The 12,982-nt window shown below is 44.4% G+C and overlaps 1 protein-coding gene across 1 annotated transcript in view; it reads right to left on the bottom strand.

Annotated features, from left to right (window-relative positions):
- Positions 1–50: 50 nt before the first annotated feature.
- TSNAXIP1 (translin associated factor X interacting protein 1) overlaps positions 51–12,982 on the bottom strand; it is a gene marked incomplete at its 5' end in the record, with an annotated part of 36,515 nt that continues 23,583 nt past the window's right edge. The window contains 10 exons of the mRNA XM_081335664.1: positions 51–1,390; positions 2,571–2,677; positions 3,212–3,329; positions 4,614–4,723; positions 5,332–5,493; positions 6,941–7,069; positions 8,506–8,636; positions 9,148–9,307; positions 9,630–9,799; positions 10,147–10,282. Of these exons, the coding sequence (XP_081191790.1) occupies positions 1,132–1,390; positions 2,571–2,677; positions 3,212–3,329; positions 4,614–4,723; positions 5,332–5,493; positions 6,941–7,069; positions 8,506–8,636; positions 9,148–9,307; positions 9,630–9,799; positions 10,147–10,282 (1,482 nt within the window). The 3' untranslated portion in view covers positions 51–1,131. The remainder of the gene's footprint in view (positions 1,391–2,570; positions 2,678–3,211; positions 3,330–4,613; positions 4,724–5,331; positions 5,494–6,940; positions 7,070–8,505; positions 8,637–9,147; positions 9,308–9,629; positions 9,800–10,146; positions 10,283–12,982) is intronic.

Genomic DNA, 12,982 nt, shown 5'->3' with positions numbered 1-12,982 from the left:
TAAATTTATCCAACATATATGTTTTTCCGGCTGAGACTTACATGGCAACTTTGAAAGAACAATGTAAACTATTCTCACGATAGCGTGTCCCTTCCACATGCTATTGAGGGAAAGTACACATTAGATTTTTTTTAAAAAGGGACAAAATGATTTTTTCTTTCATCACTAATATCTTTTGATATTTGCTTCTCTGCAACATACTGGAAAAAGAATCCTCTAGCACAATACCCTTTGATGTCAGATATAGGAAGGCTTATAAGGAAAGTTTATTTAATAGTTTATTGCATCTTAACAACACTGTTTATATAAATGAACCGTACATTTTTAAATTGCTAATCTGGAAACCATCAGTTTCCAAGACTTGGTAAGCTCCCCTTTTTTCAGTGCAAGTTGGAGCATAGCAAAAATGGTTTTGTTATTTAGCTTGGTAATTTAGTTTCGCTACCTCTTCAATTGCTTGGCTGCCCTGGTTTCTGTGTTAATAATATAATCCTTTCTATACTTTCTAGCCCCCAGTGGACTATGGATAATTCAAAAGTTATAAATAAAACATAAAACTTCTGAAACTGCACAGGTTTAAATTATTTTAGTATCCAGTTGGCTGAACTGTCATTTTACAATTTCTCCATGGGTTCCTGTTGTGGAATATTTATGGTTATACAGAGAGGAAATGCTGCTACTTTTTGCAAGCAAACCTGAAGCTCTGCCAGATTCAACTTCAACTCTTCCTACATGAGTGGAAATTAGTTACCCAGTCTGAGAAATGGGATGCCCCATACTAAATGTTTTGCATGGATTTTAAAAGACCTTTTAATAGCGCATACAGTGGATTTTGTAATTACTTTTAAGCTTTGTCTAAGCCAGGGGTAGGCAACCTCAGGTCTTTTATGACTCGTGGACTTCAACTCCCAGAATTCCTGAGCCAGAATGGGAGTTGAAGTCCACGAGTCCTAAAAGAGCCGAGGCTGCCTACCCCTGGTCTGAGCCTTAAGAAAATCAACTGGGATCACAGCTTTGCCCCTTGGGCTCACTTATCAGCTGCAAGCCTTGGCAGGGCAGAGGTTCTCAGTTCTACCCGAGCAGATCTTATTATTTCAATGCATCTCAGAGCGGGAGAGCAAGTGGGTCGAGTCAGTTGCTGGGATGATCTGCTTCTTCGGCCGTGTGAGATGGAGGCCCGTGCTGGGGCTGTCCCGAAGCAGCTCCTTGTCTGTGGATATCTCCCGTCATGAGCCTTTGCATCAGAATTTCTACGGGAATGGAGACTGAAGGGTCTAGCTGCTCTTTGGGAACTTGGAAGGCGTAACAGAGGTAAGATTCCAGGGTCTGCTCAGTTAAGCCGTGGTCAATTACGCAGAAAGCTGCCCTCAGATCATCAGGCCTCACGTCTCTGGGAAGAAGAGAGCAAAAGCCATTGCTGAAAAGGTACTTCTAATAAAAAAAATAACCCGCCACGTGATCTTATTGTCAACCTTCATTCTAAATCTCTAGCATTCTATTTTTGGAGCTGTCCGTTTACAGTTGACACTGCTTGTTCCTCCAAGTTTAACTTCATCAAAAAAGAAGAAGAAGAAGAAAAAAAAAGATGCAATAAAAATGTCAGGCAGAGTATATAGTACCTCGACTTATGGCCATTAGTTAAATCACCGTCCAGGTACAACGGCACTGTGAAAAATGACTTTTTCACTCGTACGACCTTTGCAGCATCCCCGTGGTCACGTGATCACAATTGGGATGCTTGACAAATGGTTCATATTTATGACCGTTGCGGTGTCCCGGGGTCACGTGATTGCCTTCTGCGACCTGACAAGCAAAATTCAGATTCACCTGACCACCATATTACTAACTTTGACGACTGCAGTGATTCCCTTTTAAGAACTGTGGCCAGAAAGGTCGTAAAATGGAGCAAAACTCACTTCACAACTGATTTGCTTAGCAACAGGAATTTTAGGCTCAATGGTGGTCATATGTCAAGGACCACTTGTACCTGTTTAGCTTATTCCTCTTCCACTATTGACTGAACTAATTTTGCCTTCATCCTTTGTTTTTCTTCCCTTTTTTTTTAGCCAGAAACATCTAAAGATGAAAATGTCTAGTTTGGATCCAGACAGAGGCTGTTTGTAAATGCAAGTGGACAAGGAGAAAATTATAATGAATCTGAATTTAGATGTACTTAAACCATTGGGACACGGTGGCTCAGTGGGTTAGGACGCTGAGCTTGTCGATCAGAAGGTCGGCAGTTTGGCGGGTTGAATCCCGAGTGCCGTGTAACAGAGTGAGCGCCTGTTACTCGTCCCAGCTTCTGCCAACCTAGCAGTTCGAAAGCACGTAAAAATGCAAGTAGAAAAATAGGGACCACTACGGTGGGAAGGTAACAGCGTTCCGTGCGCCTTTGGCATCTAGTCATGCCGGCCACATGACCACAGAGACGTCCTCGGACAAGCGCTGGCTCTTCGGCTTTGAAACGGAGATGAGCACCGGCCCCTAGAGTTGGAAACGACTAGCATGCATGTGCGGGGAAACCTTTACCTTTTAAACCATTGGGAGTCACCTCCCACTCACATACTCACACCAAGGCTCCTAGTTCAGCACGTAGCTCATTCAGATACGTCTGCTTCTCAACCACATATTGGTTCTTAAGTTTTGCAATTAGGGGTTCTATTTTTCCTTCATCATCCTGTAAATGAATGTAAGTAGTTTAGCAGCGTGTTTGTTCATTGTTGCTATTAAGCATCTCCCTTCTCTCAACTGTAGGCAATTACTCAACATTACAAAGAGCTTGTTTTTTTCCCCACTGTGAAAGAATTCACTGTCTAGGTTTACATATTTCTACAACTAAGGCTTGTTTAACCATAGTTTATTTGATAAATTACAATAGGCTAGCTTCCTAAAGCATGGATACATGTCTTGTCATGTGGAGGAGCCCTTTGGCTTCCCACCAGGAGCAAAATCCCACATGCTGACGAGAAAAATGAACAGTGAAATAACCAGAAGCAATGTAATTTTATTTAATGAAATTGTTTTCTTTGCTCAGCCACAATTACAGACTGGCCAAAATCTTGGTGAGTTTTTTCCCCACTTAGAAAGGTAAATAATATTGTATATGATTTCTCGGTATTAGTTCCAGTTTTGGAAATCCAGTCTTATTACACATCCCTTCCTTTCATCCCCATAAATACTGAACTGCTTCTTATCCAATGTTCCAACTTACCTCTAAGAATAAGAGCTTGTACATAATAGCACCAACATTTGGCCTGAAGCCAGCTGCATCAAGTAACTCCTGAATCTGTTCATCTGTTTTTAGTGGGAAAGCTGTCCTCAAGGCAAGGCTGTTGCAGGAGAGAGAAAACATATTAGCTTTGGATAAAATTGAGGCACAACGTTTTTAAAAAGGGCTAATATTCCTTATATTAGCTTTTTTTAAAAGGGCACTTATACCTCAGCTCCCCCAAAGCTGAGCAAATAGCTGTGCAAGATGCTGTCTTTCCCTTACCCTTTGTTCACAGATTTTTGTATATATGTTGAGATAGGTAGGTAGGCAGGCAGGCAGGCTGCTAGATGATAGAACAGATAAATAGATACGATAGATAGATAGATAGATAGATAGATAGATAGATAGATAGATAGATAGATAGATAGATAGATAGATAGATAGATAGATAGATAGATAGATGATAGATAGATAGATAGAAGAAGCAAGCCATGGAAAGATACATACAAGATACAAAGACCCGCGCAAGTATTAGAGAATAAACTAAAGTATACGATGCCATCAAAAGAGTAAAATTGGAATGGAAATGAGCTGATCACATAGCCAGAAGAACTAAGGGCAGGTGGACCAAGGCAGTCATAGAATGGATCCCACTTGATCAAAAGTGTCCACGAAAGGGACCTAAAACAAGATGGATCAACGACATCAGCAAGTATTGCGAGCCCAATTGGCAAAGGAAAACTCAAGACCTTGTTTGTTGAAAACATGCGGAAGAGGCCTTCAGCCTGCAGTGGATAGCCAATGGCTAGAATGATGATGATGATGAAATATATATATCAACTTTCGAAACTGCCCTTTTCACTCACAGAGTGATAATTATTTGCCCAGTGTTCTGCTACCAAGGGACCCAGTTTGCAAACAGATAGCAATATTGAGTGTTATCCCAATCGCCTGTTACAGTTAAGCTTCTATTATTTTTTTTAAAAAAAGATTAAAAATGGTGGCAATCCAATTAGGATTGCAATGACAGTGGATATGGTGGGGTGAAATTTTACTTCCTCCTCTTACTCTTCGGCCCTAATTTTGCTTCTTGTGTGCCTCCTAAAAGAACAAAGCTACTTTAGCTTTCACCCACAGGTTGGAAGGCTCCCGCACATTTATCCCGGTGCAAGGAGAAAACTGCATTTCGTATAAAATATAAGATCCTCAAGAACAAAGCTTGGATTTGAACAACATACTTACATCTTTTAATCACCTTGATTAGTGCGTGGCCAGGATATAGTTTTTGAAATATTAAAAACCCCAAACATTGCCCTACATCAGTTTAAAATGTGGGTATTTCTAGGGCTCCAATTCTGATTTATTGTCCTGTTGCAGGTGCAGACTATACGGTGGCTCTTACGTGAATTGCTCCTCTGTCAAGTGGCCGGTATTTTCGGCATCGGCAGCAGTCAGCTCTTTTAACAGGTTGTTAAGTTCCAGGAGGTGACTGTGATATACGCCCTCATCCAGCTGTGAAAGAGATGGAAGAAGCTTTAAGACAGGGGTCTTCAAACTTCAAATCTATAATAGAAACCCAGCCAAGGAATGCTCCTGTTCTTTTTACCTATCAGTTGCCACCTTCGGCTTGCTGGGCATCGCTGCTGGGTGGTGACAGACTGTCATGAACTGTGACGAGGGGGAATGAAGGGCGGGGGGGGGGGAAATGCTTGGGAAATAGAAAGTAGAGTTTGTACTTTCTCAAGAGGCTGCCTCAAGGCACCCCCAGGTGGAAGAAAGAGGGAGCTGCATGCCAACCTGCGCTGCGATTGAGGGTTATGAAAACATCTTGCATGGATTTGATTGCTTACATTGGGATGGGCGATGAGAGACAGTTAAGGCAGTGGGAGTAGAACTTAGGGATTTTGGCATGCAGTTCTCAGTTCTGGCTATGCAATGCTGCAATACACTTGATCTCTAATAAAGCTATACCTTTGTCAATAAATGGAGCCAAGGATCGTTTTTTACCTAGAGATTCAAGCTATGGGCCGTCTGACACTACCACCGTCCCAGAGAAACCAGCTCTGGCATGAACCAATTCATGTATTATCTTTATTATCTTAAGCAAGGAAGATACTTACATTTCCTGTCAGGATATTAAGAAACAAGGCCATCATTTCATTTGACCGAAAGAGCTTGAGGTTTTCATAGATGCTGTAAGTCCAGTCAAAAGCAACAGGTTCACCATATTTTTTCTGAAAGAAGCTTAGGAAGAAATCGGACAGGCTTGATTGTTTCCCTCTCTGTAAAAAAGAAAAAAAAGAAAGAAGAAGAGACACTCAAAGACCAAATCGATTATCCTGAAAATGGTAGACTTAGCAATTATATTGCTTACTTGGGTTTGGCTAGTCTAAAGAAAAGAAGAAATAGGGGTGACATGATAGCAGTATTCCAGTATTTGAGGGGCTGCCAGAAAGAGCACCAGAGGGCAGGATGAGAAACAATGGTTGGAAACTGATCAAAGAGAGAAGCAACCTGGAATTAAGGAGAAACTTCCTGACAGTGAGGACTATTAACCAGTGGAACAGCTTGCCCCCAGAAATTGTGGGTGTTCCATCACTGGAGATTTTTAAGAAGACATTCACCTGTCTGTGACAGTATAGGACAGGTTCTCCTGCTTGAGCAGAGGGCTGGACTAGAAGACCTCCAAGGTCCCTTCCAATTCTATTCTATTCTATTCTATTCTATTCTATTCTATTCTATTCTATTCTATTCTATTCTATTCTATTCTATTCTATTCTATTCTATTCTATTCTATTCTTCCATTCCATTCCATTCCACATTTTCTATTCTATTCTATTCCACATTTTCTATTCTGTTCTGTTCTATTCTATTCCACATTTTCTATTCTGCTCTGCTCTGCTCTGCTCTATTCTATTCTATTCCATTCCATTCCATTCCACATTTTCTATTCTATTCTATTCCACATTTTCTATTCTGTTCTGTTCTGTTCTATTCTATTCCACATTTTCTATTCTGCTCTGCTCTGCTCTACTCTATTCCATTCCATTCCATTCCACAATTTCTATTCTATTCTATTCTATTCTATTCCACATTTTCTATTCTACTCTACTCTACTCTACTCTATTCTATTCTATTCTATTCTATTCTATTCTATTCTATTCTATTCTATTCTATTCTATTCTATTCTATTCTATTCTATTCTATTCTATTCTATTCTATTCTATTCTATTCTATTCTAATACAGGTGGTCCTCAACTTATGATCACAACTGGGAACAGAATTTCTATGCCTAAGCAAGGTGTTTTTAAGTTTTTAATCCTTTGTGCCTCCTCAGGACCGAAACCTTTTCTTCCCACCTAAGAAAGCGGGCTGCCCCCTTATGGCCCGGTGAAGGTGGCGCAGGAGGAAAATGTATTTTTTTAATTGCAATTTCTTGCTCTGGTCATCTGCCCTTCTTTCTGACTCAAGGCAACTTTCTCTGAGTCCTGCCTTCATTTTTACCATCTTATTGGGCGGGGGAGAGGGGGGGAAAGAACAGGACTGGGCTGAGAAACTGACTCAAGTCACCCAGAGCACCCCATCTTCAGGGGGGATCCTGGGTCTCCCCAGGCTAAACCAACAGCTCAGCCAGCTACATTATCCCGGATGTCAGCTCCAGAGAGATTCAGTTGCCCCGAAAGAGGAGCGAGAGAGAGAGAGAGAGAGAGAGAGGAAAACCAAAGAGACCTGTTGATCTGATATAATTTTTTCCCTCCAGATCTCCCTCAGAAGGGCCACAACTTCCTTCTTTGCCAGCTTCTTGTTTCTCACCAGGCCATCACACCTCAGGTACGGGGGAATCTTTTCGCTTCTTCCCTGTGGAGAAGAAAAAAAATGGCCCGCTGTGGGCAACCTCAAATGCCTACTGAGATCAAGACAACCCACCCAAACCCAACTCGTGGCATTAGGTTGTTACCCTGGGGGTCCCAGCGAAACAGCTGCTGTACAAAGCTGTTGTACAGTGACGACAAGTGCACGTCAGAGGGCTTGCTGAGTGGGGCCAGGCTGCTATGAGGTTGGCCACCCCTGGCTCTGAAGGATATTATTTATTTATTAATTCAATTTGCACACCGCCCTATTCCCGAAGGACTCAGGGCGGTTTACAGGGCAAAATTTAAAAACAATACAGTATAAAATTAAGTTAAAATTAAATTAAATACGGCCCCAAGAATTAAAATCCCAATTGAAAATCATTAAAACCCCTCAGTCCAGGCCTGATAGCTCAAAGAGCCAGGTTTTTAGGTCCCAGCGAAACAAACAAAGGTTGGGGGCAGTCCGGAGTTCCACCGGCAATTGATTCCATAGGGCAGGCGCGCCCACAGAGAACGCCCTCCCCCTGGGGATCACCCGCCGGCAATCCTTGACCAGTGGTACCCTGAGGAGGCCCTCCCTATGGGAGCGCACAGGATGATGGGAAATTGACACTGGCAGCAGGTGCTCCCTCAGATAATCCAGGCCCATGCCATTTAGGGCTTTATAGGTCATCACCGGCACCTTGAATCTCACCCGGAGGGCAACTGGAAGCCAATGCAGCTCGCGGAGAAGAGGTGTTACATGGGAGTATCGGGAGACTCCCATCACAACTCGCGCAGCTGCATTCTGCACCAGCTGATAGCCAGGTCCACGATGACGGAAAGATTTCCCTGTACCTAATCCTCCCATCCCCCCACAATCCAGTCACAACTGATGAAGCTCCTTGGTTGAGAAGCGAAACGTCTTCTTCCTCAAAAAAAAACAACAAAAAACCCACAGTCCAGCTGCCTTTTCAGACAGCTCTGACCAGGATGACTGAGCACCTCCATAGACATTTCAGCCAAGCCTGGAAAGATTTTGCAAAGCCATTCAGAATTTGCTGAAGTAAAACACACATTTCTTTTCCGTGGAATAAATTCCCTTTCCGATCTCCTCCCCCCACCCCCACCCCTCTTTTCTCTGGAAGACCAAGAAGAAGAGATCTTTACATTTGGGGTCCTTGGTGCTCTCTGAGCTGGGTTGTTTAATTGCAGACGTTTCATTAGCCAAACGAGGTGACATCAACGGCGCTAACACTGATGATGTTACCTAGTTCGGGTAATAAAATGTCTGCAAGAAAACAACCCAGCTCAGAGAGCACCAAGGACCCTTCATTTGAATCCCGAGCTGCAAATTGGATCTCTGTTGGGGTTAGACTAAGATCCTTGGGGAAGCGAACCCCAGAAATCCATCTGCTGGAGTGGGGGAAGTCGCAGAAGGACTTGCAAGCCCAACCATACCCGCCCGACGAAGGTGTCGCGCTCTCTCAGGAGACCTCCGCCAATTTCCTCCAGAAGCACATCGACTAGCTGGTCGCTTGTCCTGCCCACTGACAAGCTTTTCCAGCGCTCACTTCCACCAAGAATCACGTCTGCAGGAACAAGAATGTAATATCAGACCGGGTAGGAATTTTGAGAAGAGGAGGAGCACTCTACCGAGGGGCTCCTATTTTGTTCATCGCACGCAGTAAAAATATGCCTAACAGAAAACCAGAATAAATGTGGGTAGCCCTCCACTTACGACCACAACTGAGCCCAAAGCTTTTGCCCCATTTTACAACTTTTTCTTGCCACAGTTGTTAAGCGAATCACTGCAGTTCTTGAATTAGTAACCCGGTTGTTAAGTGAAGCTGGCTTCCCCATTGACTTTGCTCATCAGGAGGTTGCAGAAAGGGGATCACGTGACTCTGTCATAAACATGAGTCAGTTGTTCAAGCATCCAAAGGTAAATCACGTGACCGTGGGGGATGCTGCAGCCACGGTCGTACGTGTGAAAAATGCGCATAAGTCACTTTTTTTTCAGCGCCGTCTTTAACTTCGGTCACAAAATGAACTGTTGTAAATCGAGGACTACACGTACACATCGGCCTCACTAAATTGTACCTGCACATTTGTTCCAGTCCGGGCGGGGTGTGGACGTCCGCTGGACATTGATGAGGTCATTGAAGTAGCGGTCTCGGTCTTCTGAAACTTGTTTGTGTACATCCAACATTATCTCATATTCCTCACGAAGGTCATCAAAATCTTTCTGAAGAATTGACAGCTGAAGGGCGAGGAACAAAGGATGGGAATGAGCACGAGATCTGAAGTTGTGGGTAAGGGATCTGCTGGACTGGGGAGGTGGAAATGAATTAAAATATCTACCGGGAAGATTGTTAAAATTTGAAAATGGAGACGAGAACTACAAACAAACTACGCTCGGGCGTAAATAGAATCACAAGAATCTCTTACTACACAAGGAGAAAGACTTGCTGACTTCTAGTCAAGTTCTACCTCTAGACTTGAATGGAAAAGACAGCCAATGCTGAATCTCCTTCTCCATAATGGAGAATTTGCCAATTTTGCCAAGTTTCTGCCCTAAGTACCTTATCAGCCAAATCGTTATACTTTCGTTCCTGCAGTTCAAAATCTCTTCTGGGCACAACATCTCCGTAGTTTGCTTGCATGGTGTTCAGGTCCACTTGAGCTTTGGTGAGGTCCTGGCGGGCCACCCTCAGCGCAACCTTTAGCTTCACTGTGTCCTCCTCTAGAACATCTAGAAGAAAGAAGTCCAGGGACACTTCAAAATTACACTTAATTGGGAGAACCTTGATCCTTCAGATCACTAAGCAGGAAAAAAAATATCCACTAAGCAGGAAAAAAAATCAGTCAAGAGTCAAGGACGGGGGAGAATGGACAAGCCAAGATCCAAACTAGACACTGCATGAAAGTACGTTTAAAAACAAAACGAAACAATGTAAATCAGTGCTAAGGTTCCAATGAGCAGGACTGGAACTGTGCGAGCTTGCTGATTGTCAACCCAGCGTCCCAACCAGGTGAGCCACCACGCTCCTCGGCGGAGACTGATGAATTAGTGGGAAAAACTGCATCTTTTTCGTCTACCTTGCTCCTTGATAAGCCTCAGTTCTTCCTTCTGACGGTACATTTCGTTGAGGTCCAAAAGTAATAGCTTGCGGGCGTCACACTCATTGAGATAGCGAAGATATTCCTCGGCCACCGTCTTTCGCAGTTTAGCCACCTGTACAATGAAAGGAAAGGGCAGGGGGGGGAGGCCATGTGATTAAAAGTCAGATTTTCATTTCAGTAGGGGAACCTTATTCTGGAACATTTTATTCAATACCCGGTAGGTAACTTTGGTGGGATTAAAAAACTCAAGGAGCTGATACCTCCTGAAAGGCAGGACAAGAAGCAACGGATGGACACTTAATCAAGGAGAGAAGCAACCTAGAACTAAGGAGAAACTTCCTGACAGTTAGAACAATTAACCAGTGGAACAATTTGTCTCCAGAAGCGGTGAATGCTCCAGCACTGGAAGTTTTTAAGAAGAGACTGAACAGACATTTGTCTGAAATCGTATAGGGTTTCCTGCCTGAGCAGGGGGTTGGACTAGATGACCTCGAAGGTCCCGTCCAACACCATCATCATCATCATTATTATTATATACATACAGCGTTAATCACACAAGCATAGAAGATGGCAGATAGGCAGCAAAGACTATAAAGAGCTCCTCCAAAAGTAAGTTTTTTTAAAACAAATTAATTTTAATTTTATATTTACTTTTAACCCTTTTTAACCTTGCATTTTAACCTATTTTTAAACCTGTTTTAACCCCGGTTTGACTTTTTATAAAAGTCACAAGACTTTTTATAAAAGCATTAGGAAGGAGCCCAGAAGCCAGAGTCTAGTAGTGGAATTGTAATGCAGCTGACTAAACGGACTTTGGCCAGATTGGAAAAACACAGACGTACGGGTAGTCTCTGACTTAACAACAATTCATTTAGCGACTATTCAAAGATATGGCAGTACTGAAAAAGGTGACTTATGACCACTTTTCACACTTAAAAACAACCATTGCAGCATCTCCAAGATTACGGGATAAAAATTCGGATGCTTTGGCACCTGACTCATATTTATGATGGTCGCGGTGTCCCAGGGTCATGGGACCCACCCCCCTTTGCAACTTTCTGAACAAGCAAGGTCAATGGGGAAGCCAGACTCACTGAACAACTTACCAGCAGTGATTCGCTTAACAACTGTGGCAAGAAAGGTCGTTAAATGGAACAAAACTCACTTAACAAATGCCTCGCTTAGTATCAGTTGTGGTCGTAGGTTGACTACCTGTATGGGACAAATGCCGATAAAGGACCGATGTTTTACACTGTGTTTGTCCATTAAACTAAATCAGCCACTTGCAATTTTGGTCTGTTTTGGGGGACACCATATATTCTACAATGCTCTATCTCAAGAAAAATACTTTCTTCCGTGAGGTATAATGAAAAGCTGCACTCTGTCGTAAGAACCGATGATCCGACACAAACCCGATTTCTTTCTGCCTGATAATTACAATCACATGTTCCATATTAATTACTCTGTGTGACTCTCATCGTGCTTTTCTTTTCACAAAGTCAACCAGGGAAGCCCTCTGAGGAAGTGTTCTGAACCAGCCCTCTTCTCGCAACCCCTAATTAAGAGAAGAGTCTGGAAAGCGTCCAAGGCTAAAAGGCTTCTGCCAAGATTTAATTACGCAGTTAACAAAAACACAAGAGCTTGTCTTCTCAAGCGGAAAAGTTGCTTTCAGCAACCAGCCCCTCCCCAAACACTTCTTTTATAGAGAGCTCAGGGCGTGGTCTCCCTGTGCCTCCTCCCGAGGAGTCCCATAGTCTTTCTTTGTTTGTCCCTGCTCGTCTGCCTCCTGCGTCGGGCGTCCTTGAACAGGGCCAGCTGTGGGTCATCATCCTCCGCACTCTCGGGCTCACACAGCTGAGAAGAGGTCCCCGGCTGAGGACTCTGCAAAGCCTCCAAATCATCATCAGCCGGTTCGTTTCCCTCCTCCCCCACATCTGAGTCCTCCGATACATCGGACCCGGCTGTCGGACCCACAGGCTGGCCCTGAGTCACAACACTATCCCGCACCGCAGGGCCCTTCCCTCGGGTCTGCCGATCCGGATGCGGTCGGGTTGGGAACTGTTCGTGAAAAGCAGTCACCAACGCAGGGGCATGAACGGCGGTCGCGTCTTCCCATGTGAAGTCCTCCGGCCCGTACCCTTTCCACTCGATCAGGTACTGAAAACGACCTTTCAGCCAGCGGGAATCCCTGATGCTGGCGACCTCGTACTCGGGGGTGCTGCCTCCATCACGAGTTCCTGATGGGGGAGGTTCCGCTTGGCGAAGTGGACAGGCCGGTTGTTCGGGGACCAACAAGGACCGATGGAAGACGGGGTGCACGCGCAGGGAACGTGGCAGAGTTAAACGATAGGCGACCGGGTTGATGACGGCCTCGACTGGGAACGGTCCAAGGTAACGGTGGTCCAGCTTCCTCGCCGGCCGAGTGGATGGTAGGTTCCTGGTGGACAGCCAGACCCGATCCCCCACCGATAGTGGAGGCGTATCCCTTCTCGACCGATCGGCGAACCTCTTGTAGTCGGCCTTGGCCTTCTCCAGCTGCCGTCGCACCAACCGATGGATCGCCTGTAACTCCGCCATGAATTCGTTCGCTGCCGGCTCCGGTGAGTCCACGGGAGAAAGAGGGAAGAACCTGGGGTGATAACCCACGTTGGCCAAGAACGGTGTCATCTGCGTGGAGGTGTGTTGCGAGTTATTAAAGGCAAACTCGGCTATGGCCAAATAGTCCACCCAGTTGTCCTGCTGCAGGTTAACATAGCAGCGCAGATACTGCTCTAAGATGCCGATGACCTTCTCGGTACCCCCGTCGGTCTGA

Source organism: Vipera berus, assembly GCF_964194415.1.
Source record: "Vipera berus genome assembly, chromosome: 10".
Taxonomy (NCBI): domain Eukaryota; kingdom Metazoa; phylum Chordata; class Lepidosauria; order Squamata; family Viperidae; genus Vipera; species Vipera berus.
Note: the sequence above shows the minus strand (reverse complement) of the source record. Positions and strands in the feature narration are given on the sequence as shown.